This window comes from Bison bison, unplaced genomic scaffold (genome assembly GCF_000754665.1).
Source record: "Bison bison bison isolate TAMUID 2011002044 unplaced genomic scaffold, Bison_UMD1.0 scf7180017864283, whole genome shotgun sequence".
NCBI lineage: Eukaryota > Metazoa > Chordata > Mammalia > Artiodactyla > Bovidae > Bison > Bison bison.
This window is the reverse complement of record NW_011494855.1, coordinates 1180261-1206638: the sequence shown is the minus strand read 5'-3', so window position 1 is coordinate 1206638 and position 26378 is coordinate 1180261. Positions and strand designations below refer to the sequence as shown.

The 26378-nt window shown below is 39.2% G+C and overlaps 1 protein-coding gene across 1 annotated transcript in view; it reads left to right on the top strand.

The window, feature by feature from the left end:
• TNNI3K (TNNI3 interacting kinase) overlaps positions 1 to 26378 on the top strand; it is a 350776-nt gene that overhangs the window by 242766 nt on the left and 81632 nt on the right. The window contains exon 21 of the mRNA XM_010849426.1: positions 3685 to 3794. Within this exon, the coding sequence (XP_010847728.1) occupies positions 3685 to 3794 (110 nt within the window). The remainder of the gene's footprint in view (positions 1 to 3684; positions 3795 to 26378) is intronic.

The following is a 26378-nucleotide window of genomic DNA, read 5'->3' as shown; positions in this document are numbered from 1 at the left end:
GAAAGTTCCCGGCTGCTAGCGTAGCATGGCCACTTAGGCAAGACTGACAAAGCAAAGCAATCTCAAAGGTGACAAATTTCAATTCCATGACCCTCACGTTGCATTGCCCACTTTCTGGCAGAGGTGCTAATGAGTAGTATCACTGCCAACAATGCATAAAGCAAAAGGGAGAAGCAGATGCCAAGGCCTTGCAGAATCTACTTTGAATAATGGAGAATTAAATATCATTCATCTTAAACTGATTTTTCAGACACAGTGCCCAGAAGCAAACAAGTAACTTTATATACTTGGTGTCAGAGTCTAAAAGAGTTTCAGAGGAGACATTTGGCACCTGCATCTGAGTTTAACTCACTTTATGAATAGTCCCTCCCCACCCATTAGGAGATGTATAATTAGTTTAAATGTGTTCTCTACGCTGGTTTATGTGCTTATAGCTGTACCAGCTCAACAATATCCAAATGATCATAAGGTGAAAAAGCAGGGTTAGAAGACCAATGATCATTAACTATCAGTTTATTTGTTTGCTTATTTATTTACGTCATTCTAAAATGAATGAGAAATAGTCAAGAGTAGCCTCTGGAGGCGGAGAAGGCAATGGCACCCCACTCCAGTACTCTTGCCTGGAAAATCCCATGGACAGAGGATTCTGGTAGGCTGCAGTCCATGGGGTCGCTAGAGTCAGACACGACTGAGCAACTTCACTTTCACTTTTCACTTTCATGCATTGGAGAAGGAAATGGCAACCCACTCCAGTGTTCTTGCCTGGAGAATCCCAGGGATGGGGGAGGCTGGTGGGCTGCCGTCTCTGGGGTCACACAGAGTCGGACACAACTGAAGCGACTTAGCAGCAGCAGCGGCCTCTGGAGGAACCTAAAAAGCCTAGTTTTCTGTGACACCAAAGACATGTTTTATGTCATGTTTTTAAATTTGCTAATATGTTATAAGCAGTCTTTTGTTTCTTTGTTTTCTTAGTATCAGCAACTGTAAGTCTACTTGATAGTGGCCAGAAATGGATTGAAAATGTAATAAATATATTACAAAGGGCATTGAAGACAAAAGCAGGAATGAAATTGCTGGCTCTTCCTTCAGCCTGGAACCACTGTAGAGTTAGATGGCTATTGGAAGGAAATATTGAAGTTCCGGGTGGGCAAAGGGAATGAACTTAAGACTTCAGACACAAATAACTAATCAATAAATATTAAGCCTAACTACTTATCAAAGAACAAAATTTAAACAGCAACGAATGAGCAGATATATTTGTGTGTGTGTGTGCATGCCCAGTCACTCAGTCATAGCCGACTCTTTGCAACCCCATGCACGGTAGCCTGCCAGTCTCCTCTGTCCATGGAATTTTTCAGGCAAGAATACTGGAGTGGGTTGCCATTCCTCACTCCAAGAGATCTTCCCAACTCAGGGATCGAACCTGTGTCTCTTGCGTCTCCTGCATTGGCAGGTGGATTCTTTACCACTGTGCCACCTGGGATATATTTACCTCTCATATTAGCAAGATATTTTATAACATGAGAAAACCTAACTCTGATGCAGGTATAATGACAATGCTCTCACACAGTTCTTATTGAGAGCATAAACTATTACAACTATTTGGGGAAAGTGTTCATTAGTATGTATCAAAAGTCTCTAAAATGGTTATAGCCTTTGACATATAAATTCACTCCTCAAAATACCTCAAAAATGATCTGTGAAATTGGGAAAGTTATACTGTAAAACATATTCTTTGAAGTGTTTACACCCAAATTTGAACAACCTAAAACTGAGAAATAATTAGGTAAATCACATTAAATGCAATCATTAAAAATATGCTAACATAGAATTTTAATAGCATGAGAAAATGCTTATATTTAATTTAGGAGAAAAATATTCCATAATTTTACATTGGACATGAGCTCAATGATGTGAAGAATATATAAGAAATGCTCAAATACTTTAACAATTGTTTCCTCTGAATAATAAGATTATAATCTTTCTAATTATTTTAACTTTCTAAACTTGTATGAAAAACAAGTATTAATTTTACATGTTGGGAAATTATGTAGTAATTCTGAATGATCCATAAAGCAAAATGTTAAGTGACATTGCATATAATTGCATTACATCTGCTGCATGTAGATCCATACACAGATTTTAATTTGAGTAAACTTTGGTAAAAGACAGGTAGTGGGTGTGGGTCATATCTCAAAAGTCATTAAGATAGAGACAGATGCTTGTGACATCATAAGAACACAGGAAGCAGTGTCCTGGAACTTTAGCCTCCCATGGGTGCAGAGCAATTTTTCAGAGGAATAAAAGAGCTTCGTGTGTTGTTTATGAAGTACTTTCAATGTGAAGTGGATGAAGAGAGCATGAAATCTGGGGAAAAAAGAGGCTATGCTAACTACTGGTTATAGTAAAATTTTTATAAATTAAAAACTACCCACATACACACAATACACATACACATATATACACACACACAAACACATGTAACAGTAACACCTACCTTTCATGAATAGTTTTAAAGGATTGAAATAATTTATGTATGTATCTACTATGATCAGATCAGATCAGATCAGTCACTCAGTCGTGTCTGACTCTTTGCGACCCCATGAATCGCAGCATGCCAGGCCTCCCTGTCCATCACCAACTCCCAGAGTTCACTCAGACTCCCGTCCATCGAGTCAGTGATGCCATCCAGCCATCTCATCCTCTGTCGTCCCCTTCTCCTCCTGCCCCCAATCCCTCCCAGCATCAGAGTCTTTTCCAATGAGTCAACTCTTCGCATCAGGTGGCCAAAGTACTGGACTTTCAGCTTTAGCATCATTCCTTCCAAAGAAATCCCAGGGCTGATCTCCTTCAGAATGGACTGGTTGGATCTCCTTGCAGTCCAAGGGACTCTATGATACTTAATGTAAAATGTGTTCAATAAAAGTAACTATAAGTTTAGTTTCCAAGGGAGTATAAGAATCACTGGTTGCACAACAGAAAAAATAATCAGCAATCATGAATCTACAAAGAAGTCCCAAGAATCACAAAACAGTGATGAGGACTTTGTGATGAGCAATATTCAGAAATCTAAGCAAGCAGGCAACACTAGGGAGTTCAATCAATGAGCAGTATTAGCTAAAATGATGGACTGGAGTATCTGAGTTCAGCAAATAATAACTACTTTATAAACATTAAAAATTAAAATGCCAACGTTCTTGTAACCAGTAACCAGATTTAAGTTTTAAAAAATAACCTTTTTTGCCCAAATGATACAAGTGCTTTCAGGGGTTCAAAGTTCAGTGGTACCTCATCTTACTATGTGTAATATAAGTGCTTTAGCCTGGGATTTATGGCATCGTATAGCCTGGTCCGATCTGCCTTTCAGTCTTTACTTCCTAAAACATCATGTACATACCCAATACTACTTGCTGCTTATATGCTCCTTTGTTTCTTTGTTCCTGTATAAACCCCCTCTGCTCACCATTTGTTGAATGAACAACTGAAAAAATGAACAGTTACAAACTTACAGTAGCAATTTATCCACTGTGTTGCTTAGGCATTTAAAAAAATATCATAGAGCCCTCTTTGAATCTCTGCTGATGTTGCACAGATTGATTTTTAATGATTTCTTTGTTGTCTGTTCATATGTTTCTTGAAATAAATATGTGAATTTCAAAACTGACATGACCATTTGGTTTGCAGCGGCTGCGGCAGCAGACATGGCTTACCACCACATCAGACCTCCCATCGGCTATTCCATCCCAAAGCCCATAGCATCCCTGCTTATGCGAGGGTGGAATGCGTGTCCTGAAGTGAGTAATTTTTATTTCCTCTTAGCAAATGTGTTATGGTCAAAATCTGTCACCAATAGTGTAGCTCCAAAGTCTACTTTCCATGTGTATTTTAAGGCTGTCAAGGCAGAAAGACTGATTTGCCTTCTGCTCTTTAGTCTCTAATTGCCTCGAGAAGTCTGAGCATCTCATATTTCTTTGCTGCTGCTCTCTGGTTCTGAAATGTTTCTCACAACTGATTAGTAAAAGAGAGACCAGGGTATGACAGATGACTCAGTCTCATCTCAGCTGCAATTTTATTAACTACGCTTGAGCCATACTTAGTCATTTTTTTAAGAAAGAAGTTTGGCACAAGATGGATTTGTGTGGGCCTTTCACCATGAGGCAGGCCTGCAAGCAAAGACTCCATGACCAGTGCTTGTTTTTTTATTTTTTTTATTTTTTATTTTTTAAATTTTCTGGCTGTGCTGGGCCTTCCTTGGTACACTGGGTCTTCCTTGATACACTGGTTTTTCTCTAGTTGCAGTATGCAGGCTTCTCGTTCTTTGGGGGCATAGGATAGATGCCCAAGTAACAGTTTGGAGAATGAGAAAGAGAAATCAGAATAGGACCAAAGGAAAATACTATTAAAGATTAAAAATAAAAATACTAAGAGGCCAAAAATTGAGTGCTTAGTAGAAGACTCTTAACTGCTAAGCAGGGGGCTGTACAAACTCTGGCTCCGGGGATGTGGTTCTTCTAGAGGAGGATGGAGAGAAAGTATAGTAGGAAAGGCCAAGTCTCGGACTGGCTGGCAAAGTCTGGGCTTCTCAGTCACTCAGTCAGGTGGGTCCTGGCTTGGCTGTGGTATCCATCTCAGCAGTCTAAATTTGAGCTGGCTCTGTATGTGACATGCCTAAGTCATCACTGCATTGCCCAGCAAGGTCTTCAGCTGGTCAGTAAGCTAAGTGGTAAGAAGAAAGGGAACAATGGGCTAGTTTTCACTCTTTCCTTAAACAACTATTAATTGAATCTCTACCGAATACAGCCTCAGGGATGGGTGAGGAGATTCAGTGGAGATGTGCTCTTCATAGCATTTAAAGGCCTAAGCAGTCATATGGAGATTAATATCATATACACATTTATGGTTTTATAGTTACAAGCAAAAATGAAGGAAACCAGGAATAGATGAGATGAGAATGGATGCTAAAGGAGTTCCAGCAAATAGGGAACAAAGAGAGCGAAGGCAAATTCTTTGTGAGAAAAGACACACGAGAGACTTATTAGTCACTGGAATGTTGTATTAATAGCTACTGAGGGACTGTCCCAGACCCTTATTTGAAACAAATTCATCTTTAGATCTAAGACACCAACATCACACTGCTTGGTCAGTGTTTGCTAGGTTATCAGCTTCACTTCACGTTCTTTCTTTTACGTCTGACTTTGCTTCATTCCTTAAATTTGAAGCACATTGTGGTCTCCTGTGCATGTCTTCTTAGCCAAGGCCCATAAAGACAGTAGAGTGCATGGGGCTTCCTGGTGGTCCAGTGGTTGAGAATCTGCCTTGAAATTCAGGGATCGTAGATTTGATCCCTGAGCAGGGAACTAGGGTCCCACATGCTGTGAAGGAACTGAAGACCACGTGTGACAACTACTAAAGCCCATGTACTCTGGAACCTGCATGCCGCAACTAGAAAGTCCATGCACTGCAAAGAAAGATCCTGCCTGACACACGAAGATCTCGCATGCCACAACTGATGCTCAAACAGCCAAATAAACATTTAACAAAAGAAGAGGACACTGAAAAAATTAGATAACAACAACAAAAAAATCTGTGAAATTCATACCATAAAAAAAAAAAAAAAAAAAGAAGAGGACACTGAAAACATTAGCCTATCAGAGATAGAGATGCTGGTTGGAAAACAGTGAGAAGGGGGGAAGTGTTCTGATTATTAGATGGGATCAGATTTTGGAAAGCTTTGGAAACCAGAATAGAGAATTTGGACATGAAATTTTAGACAGTTATATTTTTTTCTCTAAAGTAGTGAAAGATATGACAAAAAGTAATTCTCTGGAAAGTTCACTGGAGTTTAGTATGAAAGATTTGCTCACTTAGAGAACTGTATGTAGTTCCTATGGTGAGGCACTCATTGAATTATCTCATAGTGTGCACTGGAATAGCTAAGCATTGTTTCTTAGTATAGGCTATATATTACATGCTCCAGATTACCCTGAAATGTTTGTCAAAATGAAGATTCTGGGACCCTATTCTAAATCGACTGAATCAAAATCTCTGGGATGGAGCCTGCGACTTTGCATTTTAACATGTACCTCAGGTGATTTGTTCCTAATAAAGGCAGAGGACTAGTGGGCTGAAACAGAAGCAAAAGACATTGAAGTCAGAGCCTCTGACTGGGCTGCCATTGCAGTAGTAATCCAGCTGATTACAACACAAAGACTACAATGGTTACCATGGGGATTCAGGAGCAGGGCTAAACCCGAGAACTTCTTCAAAGGAAACAGAAGGAGGTCAAAGACTGGATTTAGAAATGAATGAGGAGAAAGAGTCCAGGAAAACCATCATCCCTGCCCTCTGAGTGAAAGCTAGTGACCAGAGTACTTTAGGCCCTTATGTACCAGGGGCATTATTGGCAGTGACAAGAGAACAAAGTTAAGGGGTCTGCAGTAAGATGAAAGTGTTTTTAAAAGTGGGAAAAGGAAAAAGAAAGATAGCTACAGAGAAAAAGTCTAATCAGCTCTACAAAACTGAGAGAGCTGGCAATTAGAATTGTTTAGTCTCTAAGCTGTGTCCAACCCTCTTGCTATCTCATGGACTGTAGCCTACCAGGCTCCTCTGTCCATGGAATTTCCCAAGCGAGAATACCAGAGTGGGTTGCCATTTCCTTCTCCAGGGGATTTTCCTGACCCAGGGATTGAACCCATGTCTCCTGCATTAGCAGGCAAATTCTTTACCACGCAGCCACCAGAGAAGCTCAGGAATTAGAATACAGTAAATTTATTGTGCAAGGGGTTTGCGTAGGTGCAAACTTCTCACCTTCAAGGTACTTGACAAAATGAAGTGGGATCAGGCGAGGCAGACAGATGGCGTAGGAGTTGAGCTCAAGCAGAGAGGGGAGATGAGTAGGAATTAAAGGCAAGAAAATTTTGAAACCCAGGTAAGATGGGAAAGAAAGAGAGAGAATAAGTTTAGGGACTTTTCAAAATAAAAAGTTTGTCATTTGCTAGCAATTCTGAATAGGAAAGAAAACAGGAGACAGGTTGCCTTCTAAGCAATATTTACATTGTTCTAAAAGCTTTTAAGCTTTATAATATTGCCACATGTAGATTACAAGGATACAGAGACTTATATATGGAGATAGGGAAAAGAAAGTTGTCTTTGCAACCTTTTTTTCCCACTAGGAAATGTGAAATATATTATTCTATACCATGAAGATACGGTTTCAACATTTTACTAGGATATCATTAATAAAATTGAGTATACCTCTAACTTTGAAGTAAGTGTGGCTTTGAATAAGAAATGCTTATTCTACCATTGCTTGAAATCTAATATTTATGAAGACATTTAATCTCTGTGCACAAGGAGGAATACTCACACCAAACAGTAGTGGCATGCTAAATTCAAGAGCTCAGGCCTTAAAGCTTACACGCTAATGGGTTATTTAGTTTTCAAAATCTTAAGTTAATAACAACTGGCAATAAAGCCTGTTAAGATGCCTTTTGTTCTGAAGCTATTGTGTTGATTTTGAAGCCCCATTTGTTCTAAAATGATTGAAGTCGAGATCTCCACCTAGTGGATTTATAGGATTTAACAGATTTTATAGAAATGGCCTACTACCTCTGGAAATCTGTAATGTTTTTCCCTTTGAGAAATAACAGGTTTTAAAGACTTCTACTTAGGACCTAGCATAATTGTTAACAGAACAGTTGCAAATGGTTGAAACATGCCAATATGCATATCAGCTAGACTACAGTTAACAAAGCTCAATTTTTATTTTCATACCATAATTAGGAAAACAGATCAGGCACAAATATGAATATATAATCATCTGTGTAGAAAGCAATATTGTAATACCACTAATTGAGATGTGTATAGTAATTTCCATAAAATAATCATCAAGTATAAATCTGCTCAAGCACTTTTTCCTATTTAATCTTTCATTTGCTTAAGGCTTTTTTTTTTTTTTTTAATGTTTGCTTTCTTTTCCAGGATGAGGCCCAATTCTTCTTTCCCATTTCCCCATTCCTTAGAGATGCAAACTCAATTAATTGTGTCAAACATATCTTATGGCTTGATTTTTGTGTTATATTCAACTATGTACTTTTATTTTATTGATAACAAAGAGTCACTGAGGATTCTCCCTTCAAAATAATGCATTTGAAATGCATGCAAAGGCTAGGGGGTGTTTGTGTGTCTTTTTTAAGAAAGCTGAAGTAGAAAAGGATTACTATTTGAGTTATTGTGTTCACTTTGTTCTGCCTCTAAAGGTGATGAATTAACATATTCAGCAGCTGGTGGATACAGTGTAGGTTTAGGAGCAGAGTTTTCAGCTTCATTTATTCTTCGAGGAATTAGAGGCACCTCATTTTCTGCCTCAAAACTAATGTCTTTTGACTCTGGTAATGTCTCCCCTGTCATTGCACCTTTTTTATGTGTACCTGTTATCATCTGTATCTGGTTGAATATTTTGAACTTCTTTCAAATAATGCATATTACTGTTAATTTTAAGATCTATTTCACTACAAGGTAGTCTATTTTGGGTTTCATGGGGACTCATCATTCTTAAATCTTTAGTTGCCTCAACAGAATCTGAATCAAAGAATACATGGTTTTCACTTTTTCCATTTTCCCAAGTTTGTTGCTTTTCTTCTCTGGTGCCATTTAAGGTCATCTGTGTGGTCCTAATTAACATACTAGAATCTGCCGTGCTTTCATCGAGCCTTTTTTTCTCATCTTTCCCTACTATTTTTATCTCCAGTGCTTCAGCTCCGTCATCTCTGGGCAATGCATTTATGCTGTCAATTCCTTTTTCACTACTATTGGTTAGAGGCCAGATGGCTTGAGTACTCAGAGAGGTACTGATATCCTTGGGAAGCATTATTCTATTTTGGTATGGAATAAAATTTGTCTTCATAAATGTTAAGTTGCCCTTGGATTGTGTCTGGGGAACAGGAGAGCAATCAAAAGTTTCTGTTTTAGGAAGTTTTGTTTCTACATCATTTCCCTCATCCATAACACAGCTTTCCACAATTGGATGTGATATTTTGGGTTTTGTCATTAATGTTTTCTCATTTCCAAGTTGTTCGTGACTTGAGAGTTGCTCTGTATGTTTTAAGGTTTGTTTTTGATTTAAAGTATGTTCCTCATAGGTGTCAGTCCTGCTGATTTGATTCCCTAGGGACATAGAAAACTGGCTTAGCTCACTGGTCTTCAATTTGTCCTGCTCCATGTGTTCAGTGGGCTCTGTTGCCCCTTGGTCAGTAGCCCCCCTAGAATGGTGGGATGATAAAACATCCCTTCCTATGTTTTCCAAAGTTGCTGGTAAATAACTTGGGATGCCCATTACGATGCAAGCTGTACCTCGCACATGCTCAGTTGAGAAGGAGGAGTGTGAATGCCCATGTTCAGCAACAGTGGGTGTGGGCTGAGTCAGTGTTGATGGGTCTCCATTGGGAATATGACCAGTAGGGTGACAGGTGCCTTCCATAGAGCTCTGGTTGGCCACAGACAAGTCGTTAGCACTGAGCAGAGAAGGCTTTTTCATGTTTTTTCTGTAATATGGGGTCTGCTTGGGGGCATGTTTGAGAGGCAGCCTCTTTGCAGTGAATTTAACATAGTTGTTACCTTCTGACTGTTGGCGAAAATCTGCAGAGGGCTCAAGGTTTACTCTGGCTTCTTTCTCAGAAGCTGTGGAGAATTTATCAGGAGGTAATGATGCTCGTTTGAGTTTCTTTGGGAGATCTGGCAAGGATTTTTCTGGATGGACTCTGACTTTTCTAAAAGGGCTTAAATTTAATTTTATCCTTAAATTTTGTGCTTTACTTTTCCCTTTGAAGTCAGCTGGATTGGTTCTCTTCTTTTTCAGAATCTGTGGATCAGTAAGCCCCTTTCCTCCTTTGTTTCTTTCACAAGGGTTGCTACATTTTTTGAGATCCAAGTTGGTCAGGTTACTTTCATTTTTCTGCTCTTTCCAATGGCTTGATGTTTTGGATGACATCACCAAACTATTTTTTTCTATTAAATCAGGATGATGGAAGCTAACCTTCTTAGGGGAATATGTTTTCTTGATTTTTGTTGATAACCCTGATAACTCCATGTTGTTCTCACTCAGGAGGAATTTTTCTATTGCTCTGTTAATTTGGATTTGCTCCTTCTTGGGCTTTGAATGTTTTCGACAATTTGGCTTCTTTTCTTTCATGTAATCTTGAAATTGATCACAGGGCACATATTTACAGATAAGAGAATTATTTGGCTGAAAATACCCAGGACTGCTCTGTGTTAACAGTCTACAAGGATCATCATATTTTGACCTGTGTTTTTGCAAGATCCTTTGTACAGAGTGTTCCTGAGGCTCACAAGGCTTGGATGATGAGCCTGTAATAAAATGTCTCTGCCTGTGAGGTTGTAAGCCATTGTCTCCTTTTTCCATTGGAGGCTGCCATGATTCATTTGTTAAATGCTTTTCAAGACTTCCTCTTGCCAAGGCTGAAGCCGATGTTGCATATCTTCTACTAAATGTGTCACTGCTGATATCTGCTGAACAATAAATGCAGGAATTTAGCACTGAGCATAGTTTTATTACCCCAACCAAACAGATGCTTAGAAACCTTATGAAAGGTACCCAAAGGAGTCCTCCGATTATGGCAATTCTTGAATATTTCCTTAATATTTTAGCCAAATACTTAAGGGACATTTGGCAGTTTGGTGTGTTTGCAATGACACTCTTTATGGACACATTTTAATCAGTTGTGATTGATGCTGATGTAAAAGTTGTGGAATTAGAAATAAAAATATTCATAGTTGTAAATCTTTAGATTAGTTGTCAGTTAGGTTAGCTTTAAATATGAATAATGTTTAAATTCTTTCCAAATAGCTATAGTAACTTTTTCTTAACTCATTTACCACTTGGAACTAAATCATTAAGAATGTAATACAATATTGAGTAACAGGTTTCAAGCAGATGATAACCTCAGCTGCTGCTGCTGCTGCTGCTGCTAAGTCATTTCAGTCGTGTCCAACTCTGTGCGACCCCATAGACGGCAGCCCATCAGGCTCCCGGATCCCTGGGATTCTCCAGGCAAGAACACTGGAGCAGGTTGCCATTTCCTTCTCCAATGCATGAAAGTGAAAAGTGAAAGTGAAGTCGCTCAGTCATGTCTGACTCTTAGAGACCCCATGGACTGCAGCCTACCAGGCTCCTCCGTCCATGGTATTTGCCAGGCAAGAGTACTGGAGTGGGGTGCCATTGCCTTCTCCGTAACCTCAGCAGCAACAGATATACTTGTGATATTACTGGCTCCATTCATGTGGAGTCCATATCTATTTTACTTCACTTAATAGTGTATTCATTAAATATTTGTTAAATGAATGTGTTTTGGACTGTGGCCTGGTCTGTGTTGAAGACTTTTAAATGGTTTGCATTAATATAATATTAATGAACCATGTTAAATAATGTTAATGACAAAAATAATAGTAATAGTTCACCATTGAGTATATACTAAGAGGTCGGCATTGTACAAAATAGCGTACATTCATTATTTCATTTAAGAGACCTGATCCATTGGATAAGTTCTATCATCCTATCACAGTTACAGAGAAAGAAACAAGTTTAGAGAAGTTGAATATTCTCCCCCAGTCATGTGTCAGCTAAATGATATGGGCAGAGTTTGACCCAGATCTATCTGATACTAAACCCTATCCTCTTCCACAATGCATATTAAGTTTAAAATTACATCTTATCAGTGTTCTTTCTCTGGGTCTGTGAAATTGTTTTATCCAAAGAAGTATTTCTTGGAGCGATAGAAAGAAACAGGTGAAATAGCCCCAGCTTGCATCCAATTCTAATCTAAGATCTGCCTTCAACATTCAGAATGACCTTGGAGAAGTCATTAACTCACTGCATATCAGGAGATTAGACTAGAAGGGAACTTTTGCAGTTATAAAATTATTCTGGGGAGAGAATTTATCATATTCTAAGACAGCTCCATGGCTCAAAGATAAATATTAAAAGCTTTTGGACCAGATCATCTCCAAAGTCTCCTCTACCCCTGAAACACTGTAATTCTGTGTTTCTGACTTAGAAGGCCTAATCAGAGTGACATTGCCTCTTACAGACTTCTTTTTCAGAGTAGGTGTGGTCTTGACTGTTTTTCTCTTTTTCTGGATACAGTACAATGCCTGGCATGTAGAATTTCAAGTCTTTCTTAAAGTGATTGTGTTGATTTGACAAATCCGTTTTCTCTGTGTGAAACAAAAGACTGGGTTTTAAATGGTTAAGAGACAACATTCCCTTCAGTATAGGAGTTTCCCACAGAGATGCGAAGGCTCTCGACAAAGCTAAAAGGAAACATCTGCCTAAGGTATGATTTTATGGAAAGGTTAAGTGCTTATTCCTTTATAAAATAAAACTAATCGGATCGAGTTTCTACAGCAGATGTTTCCTTTCTTGGCCATTTCTCTTTTCAATCAAATCATGATGACCCCAAAACTGGTAAGAGCTGAAGTCTGAGGGATGCAGTGGCATAAATTCACACCCTACTTTATATCACATGTGAAACAATGTACAATTTTATTTACCTCCAATTGTCCCTAAATCCTTAGGGCCAGATCCCCATGGTAAGAATTTCTTGGTGCAGCACCTCTGTCATTCATGTTCTGAGAGAAAGCTCTGCTTGTTGTAAACCAACTCAAATAAATGACAGGAATCTCTTTACAGAGCGGCTGTCAATGTTTTCACCACTAAGCCTGAGAGCATTGCCTTACTATTCAGGGAGAAAAAGGAAGACATTTAATTCATTGCTTCCACCTAAATATTGACATCGCCCATGTACAGTGGGTAGTGTCACGGCCAGATTCACTTGGCTTCCAACATGGGACGATGAATTAAGTCCTGACTTTCCCTGAACTGGGAAGTTATCATCCCTGACAGCTCAGCAAGCATAGTGTGTGTCTTGACATCATTCCTGAAATGAATCACTAGCATTAGAAGGCCCATTCTTCTAACATGTCATGCTCTGGGAAGGTTGCTTACTGCAGAACTGGCATTAGAGCTCAACGGATGTTGGAACAGAAGCCAATACTCGGCTTCCCATAAATCTTAACAGTGCTGCTGCTGCTGCTGCTAAGTCACTTCAGTCGTGTCCGACTCTGTGCGACCCCACAGATGGCAGCCCTCTAGGCTCCTCTGTCCCTGGGATTCTCCAGGCAAGAATACTGGAATGGGTTGCCATTTCCTTCTCCACTTAACAGTGCTATTGCTATTGAAAAGTCTTCTTTAAAAAAAAAAAAAAAAATTAGGTGTTGGGTCATGAAATTCACTTTCCAAGGGGTACAAGATGTACTCTCAGCTCCTGAGGGTTGGAAGCATCCATGTACACCTCACTGTAAACACACATGTGCATACATACACCCAAAAATGCACATCCAGTATCTTTAGGAGAAGAATAACCTAGTTCCATGGTGACTTCTATGGCATTACTCTTTCGAGGAAATCAAAAGCGATTTAAACCAAGTGGGACTTTTCAAGCAAGACAACTCACCTGTCGTTCTTGTTACATGCTGTGGCAAAGTTTGAGGTTGGCCTTCCCCAGGCTCATGATTCCTCCACCCTTCAACTCTCTGTGGATAATATCTTGTAAGTAAGCCAGCTTCATTAAAAGCTGCCATATTCCCAGAAGGCTCTGAACATCCTGACTGCAGCAATCTGCCACCAAAGCAGAAGAAAGTGCTGTCTGCCCCATGGCCCTTCCCTTTCAGGTTTCTAAATGATCCGTCAAGGGCTGTGGAGCCAGAGGCCTGTACTGCTTGATGGCTGCTTTCCTGTGAAAGTGGCATTTCCTTTCCGGCCCCCACAATGGACATGACCTTTATCTCGTTTTCCTGAGTTAAGTGGCAGTTACAGTATCCCTGAGCGTGGTAATTTCTTGCCTCATGATCACACAGGGATTCATTGAAGGTTCTGCAAGGAAGGTTTTCTGATGTGTGTTCATTTGCTTTGCCTTGTTGAAGTTTCCAGTTAAATACAACTAAACCTAGGCAAGTGAGACCAACAGCTCCTGTGACAAATGGAGAGACTATTAAAAGATAACATCATAGAAAGAAACATAAATCGTCAAATGTGAAATCCACAAGTACCAAGGTTAATGGCTTAGAGGGCATTGAAATGGGTGGGTGATCTATCACCATGTGGAAAATATTAGTTCAGATAGAGGCTATTTAATCAACATTGTTCTGTTTTCCAATTTGGATCTTTCTTTGTATCTATTAAAAATTATAAGAAACAATACCATCTGGAATGTGTTTGACAGAAAAAGTTTTTTCACGGACTGAAATTCATTCAGATTAAAATAATTCCTACATTAACATTCTTTTCTGCCTAAGGGAACTGAAACTTCCATTTATTAATCCCATAATTAATAAAAATAGACAATGTTTAGCATATACCCTGAAATTCTCATATACAATAACCTCCTCCCCCAAAGAAAAAAAGATTCTACAAGCTATTGCCATATTTTAATCATCCCTAAAGATTTATCCCCTACCTCAGAATACATCATTGGCTTCTATTAGTATAAAGGTCAAACTCCTTGGCATTCAAGACTCTAATTTGGCCATAACCTTCCTTCCTAGCCTTATTTTTTAAATTATTTTTCACATTCAAGCACTATGCTTCAAACTCTTCAATTCATTAGTCTTAAAATGTCCTTCTAAGCCTTCGTGTATTCTCTTACTCATGGTTATAATACTTTCTCCTATCTCTGCTTATTTGAATTTTATTTATCCTTTAAAATCTAAACCAATACCTCATGGTTTCTTGATCGTTTTGCTATTTTTTTTTATCTTGCAAAGATCACCCCCTTCTATGAACTCCCACAATAAAATGATTGACATCTAATCTCAGAATTCCTGGTACTGTCATTTCATGTTCTCTGTAGGCTAGCTTATCATCTAAATATATTAGTAAAGGGCAGTATTTCTCAGACTCGAGTGCAGAGTCTAACCTCTTTCTGCCTCACAGTTTTTCATCTTGACAAATGGCACCCTCAGCCACCTAGATGCTCAAACCAAAGTCTCAGTTACACCCAGCTCTTCCTCTGACACAATGATTTCTTTTTCTTAGCACTTATAACAATGTAAAAGTTTTCTGTTCACTTATTCATTTGCTTGTTCACTGTCTGTCCTCCCCTGTTAGAATTAAGCACTCTGAGGAAATGGACTTTTTCAGTCTTGTTTGACATTGTATCTCCAGTGACCACAACACTGGCAGAGAGGAGGCACTCCAGAAATATTTATTGAATACTCTTAAGTAAACAGAAAGAATTCTGTTTTATGAATTCTAATAATGAAAAGCAGAGTGATCTAATCTCGCAAATCTCCAGAACGGTAATCAGGAGAACATGTTGTCAGTATAGACTGAGTTTGGAGCTCTGTGTTCTACATCCAGCTTTATCTATAACTTGCTGTGTGACCTTGAGCAAGTCAGTTGCCCTGTAAACTCAGTTCCCTGACTCTGGAGATAATGGCAGTGAATGAGATGTTATCAGCTTTCTAGACTCCTTGATAGCACTTTGCCTGGTTCTGTCTATGGCAGATAACTTTAGTGAAAATGTGATGATATTTCTTTAAACTTTCAAGAAAAGAGAAGGTATCAAGCATAGTTGTTTCATTTTTTCTGTTAAAGATGAAGATTAACCAAATAGAATAGCACTTTCTGGTAAAAAAGAAAAAAAATCAAAAACAAAAATCTGCTAACCTTTGTGTAGCTTACCATATCTTAATGTTTTGCACCCCATTTTAATTTATTTAACATCAATACACTCTTGGAGAATGTTATAACATATTGAGATAATGAAATCTCTAATAAAAACACAATATATTTTTTTTTTAAAGTAGTAGCCGAAGTTAGGTCAGAACATTTTAATTGCAAGATCTTATAGTCTGGGCTATTCCAAATAAAAGTTTTGATTTTTAAATGTCAAAAGTATGAAAATAATAAAATTTTAGACACATCTCTATATCTCTTACTTTCTAAGTAAGAAAGCTTAGGATTCAAAGCTCTGTCCTGATACTTTTCTTGGGCACATTTTCTAACCTCTCTAAGCCTTATTGTTTCTTTTCTATCAAACAGGAATAATTAATACCACTCAGAGATAAAGTGAGACAATATATGTGACATGTTTAACACAGTTCTTTGACATAGTGAGATTCAGTGAGTGGTCATTGTTATGTATTATTGCGGTTATAATTGTTGGTGCTACCAAAGTAGGCTTTGTATTGTTCTATTAGATCCTAGAAGCCTCAGCTATTAGGGAGAAAAGTCCAAAACAGATTATTAAGAGAATACTTTGTATGACTGATGCAGTTACTAAACCATAATAAAGGAAGAAAAGACCTCAATTTTATTAAACAGATGATTCAGCCATTGAAACGAAAGTACATATAATTTGATTATGGGATAAAGTTTCTCTGTAATTGTGTCCAAACAGTGAGGAACCACTCACTCTCCCACTATTGATGCTAGAGCTATGTCTGTATCATGTTACCACTCAGGTATGGTCACTCACTGTTAGTACAGAGAGCAAAAGCAGCGAATGAAGCTTGTAGGCAGTTTGAACCTGCTGTCAAGAAGATGGCTGAATTTTCATTGCCATGGGCATTGTTGCTATTTTTTAATTTTTTAAAAAGTGTTCTAAAAAAAATAATAAAAAAAAAAAGAAGTGTTCTAACAATCCTTCTGAGTTAGAAAAATGCAATATTAATGATAAAAATCTCATCGAAGTATTGGCAATGTTACAGCTTCATGAAAGCTTTCTTGTTTATCCTCTAGTTCACAGAATAGGAAGGGTTAGGTGCCAATTAGCCACTTATTGGTTTAAATTCACGGGATATGATTTTATATATTCTTTGGAATTGTGATGATTTATCTATAATCAAAGAAGAAAATAAAATCAGAGGCCAAATTTTAGTTCTAAGTCTTCTTCCCACAATCTAGAGATATAGATTATTGATCACACTTTTGCTTTAGGAAAAGTAGCACCTTAAAAGGAGTAAATTAGTATCAAAAGTCAAGAGTTGTCTTAAAGATGAATCTCTCTTAAAAACAGCATCTGTAATAGTTAATCAATGAAGGGTACATTTTTCTGGTAATTTCACATGCTATAACTTAACAGGCATATAATAATATTTATAAAGTTTAGCTTCCTATCATTTTGATAAAACCTTTGGAATCTTCCAGAATTTTTATGTATCTCTACACTAATGCAGAGTTGTTAACTTGGCAAAATCTTTTCTAAAAATATATATCAAAAATACCTAGGAGATACTAAAAATTGTATCTATTGTAATATTTCCAAAGCAACCTCCTACAAAATACAAGTTCAATGAAAATTTCCTCTGTGGGGGAAAAAAAGGTTAATGGTCAAATAAGTCTGAGAAATGCTCCACAGTATATCTTCCTCTTAGAGACTCATAATGTTTATTAGAAAAATGAAAGATACAAGAAATGCTGTGGTAAAGAAGCCTATTTCACTTTAATCCAGCATTGCTCAAATCTATTTGAACCTGACAACATATTGCTTATATGGGTATCTCTTGGTATTTTTATTGGAATGTCTATTAATTTTCCCCTTGAAGTAGGATTCTATGATAAGAAACACATTTAAGGAAAAACTCTGTTGCCCTAGTGTTTTTACCTTTTGTAGTAAATTGTTTCTTAGCACATAAAATTACTGAGATGGTTACACATTTTCTAAAACAATTTATCTTTCTGAAAGGATTTGAACTCACTTTCAAGTGAATTTGATTACTGCTGGTGGTCATTTCAGTGTCTAGACCTGATACTGGTTTCCATCTATCCTGATTAAAAGTATAAGTGTCAAGAGCTAAAAATCCCCCAAACACACTCACACACTTTTCATCACCATGGTACCCACAAATACAAAGGATCTTACCATGCACTGAAAGCATACAAACATCTAGATAACTCAACAAATCTCACGCATATTTGGTCTTTGACTAATCACAATGAAACATTACACTATATCATAATGATATATAATGAGATGTAATGATGAATAGTTTAAAAAATTTAAAACAACTATAGAAAAATTAAAGGGTTGGATGGTATCCTTTCCTTAGTTGGGAGTGAGTGTGGTAATGGGCCAAGTATATGAACAAGTTAGATAAACAGAAATCTTTAAAAAATTCAAAATCCCCAAATGGATGGAAACCAAGGCACAGAGCAGCTAAATAATTTGCCCAAGTCACACAGCAAGTAAGAGCAGAACCAAATTTCCAACCCGGGTAACCTAACTGTGGAGCTCATGCCCCTAATCATCACTTATTTGTTTTTGTTTAGTCCCTAGACATGTCTGACTCTTTTGTGACCCCTTGGACTGTAGCCCACCAGGCTCCTCTGTCCATGGGATTTCCCAGGCAAAAATACTATAGTGGGTTATTATTTCCTTCTCCAGGGGCTCTTCGCAACCCAGGGATCAAACTTACATCTCCTGCATTAGCAGGTGGATTCTTTACCACTGAGCCAGGAGGGAAGCCCAGTCATCACTTATACAAGTGCTATAAAGCAGGACACACTGGATTGTCATTATAGCCTCCCCCTGTCCTTGGTAAAGCCCACTGATTCTTACTACCACAGACAGGCACACAGATATGAGTGCCTTGAAGAAAGACACTAGGTCTCATGGCTTTTTGAAACCCCTAATATCTTAATGAATGTATCAGTACGTATCAGTAATGGATGACTGAAATATAGGGTATTCCTTCATTACACACAATTAAACTAAAGTCTGAATAGCAAAGTACTGAAGATCGCAGTGCTAGTTATACCAGGACCAGAGCTCTTGGGACTTCCCAGGTGGCGCTAGTGGTAAAGAACCCGCCTGCCAATGTGGAGAAGTAAGAGATGCCAGTTTGATCTCTGGATTGGGATGATCCCCTGGAGGAGGAAATGGAAACCCACTCCAGTATTCTTGCCTGGAGAATGCCATGGACAGAGGAGCCTGGTGGGCAATGATCCACAGGGTCGCAAAGAGTCAGACAGGACTGAAGCTACTTAGCACACACCCACACATCGACACAGAGCTCTTGAATTCTGGCTCAAGGCCCTTTCCTCTGTGTTAGACAGTTTCTTTGCAACAGGAAATGTTTGCAACCTATGCCAAATCAGCTAGCATCTTCCCACACTAATGACAATGTCTGTCTTCTACAAGCTCTGAAAAGGCTCCCCAGTTGCCAGAGAAAGACATCATAGTGAATTTCAAGAATATGGAGAAGAGCTGGGTACGCTTCTCCCTGTCATACCTGCAAAGCCAAGGACAGTCAGCAGGGCCACATCCTGCCCTGGGAAGAGGGGACTTCTGTCCTTTAGAACCAGAGTGAGGTTGGCAGCCTTGGAATCACAGTTGGTCTCAGACAGCCTTAGTACACTGTTAGTAGTGGCTGCAGCCATGGTGGACGGCTGACAGCTTAGGTCCTTGGTGTTCCTGAGCGTGCGAGCAGAAGACTTTATGTAGTTTCTTAAGAATCGGGCAAGCTGGTAGAGAGCACAAGTGCAGTTCCACTGGTTCTTATCTAAACTCAGATGGATTAACTGCTTCAAGGGAGTAAAAACATCCGGCATGTGGGCCAACTTATTTCGAGAAAGGTCTACTTCCTGTAGTTGAGGCAGGGGCCGGAAGGCATCTTTCCCAATAAAGGAAATAAAATTGTTAGATAAATCCAGATGCCTGAGACTGTGGAGACGTGTGCCTCCAAAAGAACTGTCCGTCAGATTAGTGATCTGATTCCCATCCAGCTGGAGCCGGCTCAGGCCCCTGGTGTTTCGGAACCAAGACCCTTGCAGGGTGTGGAGGGCGTTGTGGCTGAGCGCCAGCACCTGCAGTCTGCGAAGCTTGCTGAAGGTGTGATCAGTGAGTGAAGAGCTGGATATTCAGTTGTGCCCCAGCAACAATGACTGCAACTTTGAAAGGCTGTGCAAGGCATTTTCCCGAACATCCTCGATGCCATTTCTGCTCAAAGAGAGCAGGGCGAGATTAAACAAGAGGGACAGATTTGTACTCTATAGAGGAGAGATATCCATCAGTGATGATTAAAACCCTCGTGGTCACAGGGGCTGCTGTGGGGAAGAAAAGCACAGACTAGAAGCAAGTACACACACGTGGGAGGGGAGCACCGCGGAGAGCAGAGATAATCAATACCCTCTGAGCAATCTTATCACCTGGGTAAGAACAATAAACAAAATGAAAATGATCCTCTGATTTCTCAGTTTAAGGGGAAGGCAGCTCTTTATCAGAATGATGGATTTTTATATTTTTTGTTACCATGACATGTTTATTTGAGAAACCTAAACCCATCTGTTCCTTTAGATGTCAAATTTAATTCATTGTTTGGGATTATCATCATGAATTTTTTTTTTTTTTGAAAGTGGCTTCTCAGGCTTTCTGTCTGTGAAGCTGTGTACCAACCTACTCTAGCCCTGCTGGCCCAAGACAGATTCAGTCAAGAGCTGAGCCTGTGTCTGAGTTCCTAACCAGTTTTCTGCAAGCAATGTATATTTATACTGTAAAGCCAGTCATATTTTTTCTCAAACATAAAGGTGTGGGTTGGGGTGGGGGAAGTGAGAAGGAGTGCTGGTTTCTGCTTTTTAGCTTCAGGCTAAAAGTCAGCAACTTGGTAAGGATCTATATTCTCTCCAGACAAGCCGAGGATCTGTCAGTGGGGTTCTCATTATAGTCTGGGCCATCCTGGCCTCCTGTCTAATATCTGTTCCCTCCAATGAAGTCCATCATGTGATGACAGGTGGTACTCAGGGCTTCCAACTGTTAAATCCCTTCACCATAATCACCCCAGAGCTATCACTGCTCTGTCGTTAGAAATCAAAGCATTTTAACTCAATAAAGATGTATTATAATCAAGAGTTATTGTAACACATCTTTATCATGCTAAAATTGTTTTGACTGCCAATGACAGTGTCATAAGGATGGAAGAGTCCATTGTCCCAGGGAGGTCTACAGGTGATATTTGAACAATCAGCCATGGGGGAAGCAAATCAGAATTCCCTTATGAAATTCAGACTATAGCATTGAAACAAAGAGAGGGAAAAAGAATGTAAAAGACAAAAGATTTCCACAGCGCCTTCTTTTGGAAGAATTGCTCTCATTTCTGTAGCAGTAGCAAGTCTATGTCATGGGGTTTTGTTTGGCAGGGTGGGGGTGCTGTTTTTTAGAATTTATTACTGATTATTTGAATTCTGTTAATTCTGGCCAGGCTGGCATTTTGTTTCTTTCATTATTGTTTTTGATATGGATTGAGAGAGTTTTTTTTGTTTTTTTTTTTTAAGAATCCTCAGTCCCCTAGAGATTTCTGACTCTGAGGGAGCAAGCTATTGTTTCTGTCAGTTACTTCTTGTCTAGGACCAGACAGGCTCCATTCACAAGTCATCCATTTACTTCTCTGTGTTTATGAAATCTAACTTCACAAATGTGCCATTCTGTAAATGAGAAGGAAGATATAAAGGTGCAGTATGTAGATGAGCAATATTTGTTTCTTACAGACATCAGCTATCTCTGATCAAAAAAAAAAAATGTAGTGAAGTTTATTTGAGTGGATGGGAATTTAGTGTTTTTAAAGTGTTTTCTACACAGACTGGAAACAGTGTATGACCAACTAGCCTTGAAACTGTCTCTTCCCTGTCAGGAAGGACAATGCTATTTTCCTCTTAATTCTCATGGAGTCATAGGATTTTAGAAATGAAAGAACTCATTTTCTTCTACTCCATCTTAGATTTTTTTTCTGAAGTTTTTCGATTGGCAGAATTTATAGCTTGTTTATCTCTTCTTGGATATAAGGATGTAAATCACATTCTCCTCAAATTTGTTAATAAGGTATCTTATTAAATTGTTGACTTAAGCAAGCAATATGTAATGAATACAGGCAGTGTATCTTGTTAGCATTTCTACAGCTCATTTACCACCAATAAAAAAAGACTACACTTTCAAAATTAGATGCACTTTGATAATAATCTGTTTTGCTGGTACATCACTTAATCTTACTAATACTGAACAATTGCAGTTCAGGTTTCTGATTCATTGATATTCCTTTCACCCTGTGGTAGGTTTCAAATCTGCACAAAGTATGGACAAAATATAATTAAAGTGATCTATTTTTTTCATTTATTAAATAAGTGTGCAACTGACTGAAATGATGGTATTCTTTTGTGATAGCAAGATATCTCAATTACCTCTAAAGGTCTTAACATAGTTTTGGTTGAGACCACCAGGAACTAATAGGAAAATAAAATAATATTATCAATATATAGTTACTAAAGAAGGCTTGCTCTTTAAAAATGTTTACCTCTTTCAGGCTGAGCCCAGAGATGAGGCAGGACAAAGAAGAGCATAGTAATGAATTTTCCAAGTACACTGAACACTGATTTTTAGAGTGATCGGTTTTATTACCTACTATATAGGTTAGTTGGTGACAGAGAGTTGCATCTTTGGTGCACACCGCACACGACGCAGGGCAGGCTACCACCAGCTGCAGCATGATGGCAGAGTATGAGCCATCCACCTGAAAGGAAAGTAGAGGCCAATGCATGTCATAATGTCAGCATTTATTATCCAAGGATTTCAGTACATTCAGTTCAGGAGGCATTTTGGTGATTTCTCCTTTCTAATGAGCAACGTGAGTTCTCATATGGTGCCAGATAAATGGCAAGAATCCTTAATCTGAATAGAATTTAAACTGAACCATTATAAGGAACAAGGATATATTGGACAGTGCAAAGAAATATAGCTATGATTTGTAATAACTTTATTTGTAAATGTATTTATTTTAATTGAAGGCTAATTACTTTACAATATTGTGGTGGTTTTTGCCATGCATTGACATGAATCAGCCACAGGTGTACATGTGTCCCCCATCCCGAATGCCCCTCCCACCTCCCTCCCCATCCCATCCCTCTGCTTGTTCCAGTGCATCGGCTTTGAGTGCCCTGTTTCATGCATCAAACTTGGACTGGTCACCTATTTCACATCTGGTAATATACATGTTTCAATGCTATTCTCTCAAATCATCCTACCCTTGCCTTCTCCCACAGAGTCCAAAAGTCTTTTCTTTATATCTCTGCTGCTTCTGTTGTCTTGCATATAGGGTCGTCATTACCATCTATCTAAATTCCATATATATGCATTAGTATATTGATTTGGTGTTTTTCTTTCTGACTTACCTCACTCTGTATAATAGGCTCCAGTTTTATCCACCTCATTAGAACTGATTCAAATGGAGTAATATTCCATCATGTGTATGCACTGTGTAATAACTTTAAATGGAGTACAATCTTGGGCTTCCCAGGTGGATCTAGTGCTAAAGAACCTGCCTTCCAATTCAAGAGACATAAGAAACATGGGTTCGATCCCTGGGTTGGGAAGATCCCCTGGAGAAGGAAATGGCAACTCACTCCAATATTCTTGCCTGAGGATCCCCATGAACAGAGGAACCTGGTGGGCTATAGACCATGGGGTCACAAAGAGTTGGACATGACTGAAGTGACTGAGCACAAGTAGTTGCTTTACAATTCTGTACATAAAGTGAATCATCTGTATGTATACATATATCCCTTCCATCTTGGCACTCCCTCCCATTCCCATCCCACCCACCTGGGTCATCACAGAGCACTCAGCTGACCTCCCTGTGCTATACAGCAAGTTCCCACTAGCTATCTCTTTTACATGTTAGTGTGTATCTATCAATGCTACTCTCATCCCACCCTTCCTTTCCCCCACTGTGGCCACCTGTCTGTTCTCTACATCTGTGTTTCTATCACTATTTTGTACACCTAAAACTAATATAATATTGTAAATCAACTGTGCTTCAATAAATACATATTCAGTTCAGTTCAGTTGCTCAGTCGTGTCCAACTCTTTGCAACCCCATGGACCACAGCATGCCAGGCATCCCTGTCCATCACCAACTCGCGGAACTTACTCAAACTCATGTCCACTGAGTCGGTGATGCCATCCAACCGTCTGATCCTCTGTCTTACCCTTCTCCTCCTGCCTTCAATCATTCCCAGCATAAGTTCAGTTCACTTCAGTTCCTCAGTTGTGTCCAACTCTTTGCGACTGGATGAACCGCAGCATGCCAAGCCTCCCTATCATTCACCAATTCCCAGAGTCCACCCAAACTCGTGTCCATCCAGTTAATGATGCCATCCAACCATCTCATCCTCTGTCGTCCCCTTATCCTCCTGCCCTCAATCTTTCCCAGCATCACGGTCTTTTCCACTGAGTCAGCTGTTCGCATCAGGTGGCCAAAGTATTGGAGTTTCAGTTTCAACATCAGTCCTCCAATGAACACCCAGGACTGATCTCCTTTAGGATGGACTGCTTGGATCTCCTTGCAGTCCAAGAGACTCTCAAGGGTCTTCTCCAACACCACAGTTCAGAAGCATCAATTCTTCGGGGCTCAGTTTTCTTTGTAGTCCAACTCTCACATCCATACATGACCACTGGAAAAACCATAGCCTTGACTAGACGGAACTTTGTTGGTAAAATAATGTCTCTGCTTTTCAATATGCTATCTAGGTTGGTCATAACTTTCCTCCCAAGGAGTATGTGAATGTGAAGTCACTCAATCGTGTCCGACTCTTTGCGACCCCATGGACTGTAGCCCACTAGGCTCCTCCATCCATGGGATTCTCCAGGCAAGAGTACTGGAGTGGGTTGCCATTTCCTTCTCCAGGGAATCTTCCCAACCCAGGAATCAAACCCAGGTCTCCCTCAAGAGGCTTTAACCTCTGAGCCACCAGGGATAAATGTTCCTAAATAAATATGACAGATTAGGAATTAGGAGAGTGCCATTTGCCTATTCTGAGATGGGATACCAATCACTCAAACAAACAAAAACCCATCACTCTGAATAAGTGATTAATCATTTAACTCACAGGAAAGGTCAATACTGTCAATGCTAAAGGAAGGGTGTGTTACAGCAGTGCCAGTTAGGTGTCTAGAGGTGGTCATGCTCTAGACCAAGACCAAGGAGTAAGCGTCTTTTAATTTCATGGCTGCAATCACCATCTGCAGTGATTTTGGAGCCCCCAAAACAGCTGCTGTTTCCATTGTTTACCCATCTATTTGCCATGAAGTGATGGGACTGGATGCCATGATCTTAGTTTTCTGAATGCTGATCTTTAAGCCAACTTTTTCACTCTCCTCTTTCACTTTCATCAAAAGTCTCTGTAGTTGTTCTTCATTTTCTGCTATAAGCTTGGTGTCATCTGCATATCTGAGGCTAGTGATATTTCTCCTGGAAATCTTGATTCCAGCTTGTACTTCATTCAGCCCAGCATTTCTCATGATGTACTTTGCATGTAAGTTAAATGAGCAGGGTGACAATATACAGCCTTGATGTACTCCTTTTCCTATTTGGAACCAGTCTATTGTTACATGTCCAGCTCTAACTGTTGCTTCCTGACCTGCATACAGATCTCTCAAGAGGCAGGTAAGGTTGTCTGGTATTCCCATCATTTGAAGAATTTTCCACAGTTTGTTGTGATCCACACAGTCAAAGGCTTTGGCATAGTCAATAAAGCAGAAGTAGATGTGTTTCTGGAATTTCTCTTGCTTTTTCGATGATCCAGCGGATGTTGGCAATTTGATCTCTGGTTCCTCTGCCTTTTCTAAGTCCAGCTTGAACATCTGGAAGTTCACGGTTCACGTATTGTTGAAGCCTGGCTTGGAAAATGTTGAGCATTACTTTACTAGTGTGTGAGATGAGTGCAATTGTGTGGTGGTTTCAGCATTCTTTGGCATTGCCTTTCTTTGGGATTGGAGTGAAAAACTGACCTTTACAGTCCTGTGGCCACTGCTGAGTTTTCCAAACTTGCTGGCATATTGAGTGTAGCACTTTCACAGCATCATCTTTTAGGGTTTGAAATAGCTCAACTGGAATTCTGTCACCTCCACTAGCTTTGTTCATAGTGATGCTTCCTAAGGCCCACTTGACTTCACATTCCAGGATGTCTGGCTCTAGGTGAGTGATCACACCATCATGATTATCTGGGTCATGAATATCTCTTTTGTACAGTTCTTCTGTGTATTCTTGCCACCTCTTCTTAATATTATCTTCTTCTTTTGGGTTCCTACCATTTCTGTCCTTTATCGAGCCCATCTTTTCATGAAATGTTCCCTTGCTATCTCTAATTTTCTTGGAGAGATCTCTAGTCTTTCCCATTCTATTGTTATCCTCTATTTCTTTACATTGATCACTGAGGAAGGCTTTCTTATCTCTCTTTGCTATTCTTTGGAACTCTGCATTCAAATGGGTATATTTTTCCTTTTCTCCTTTGCTTTTCACTTCTCTTCTTTTCTTAG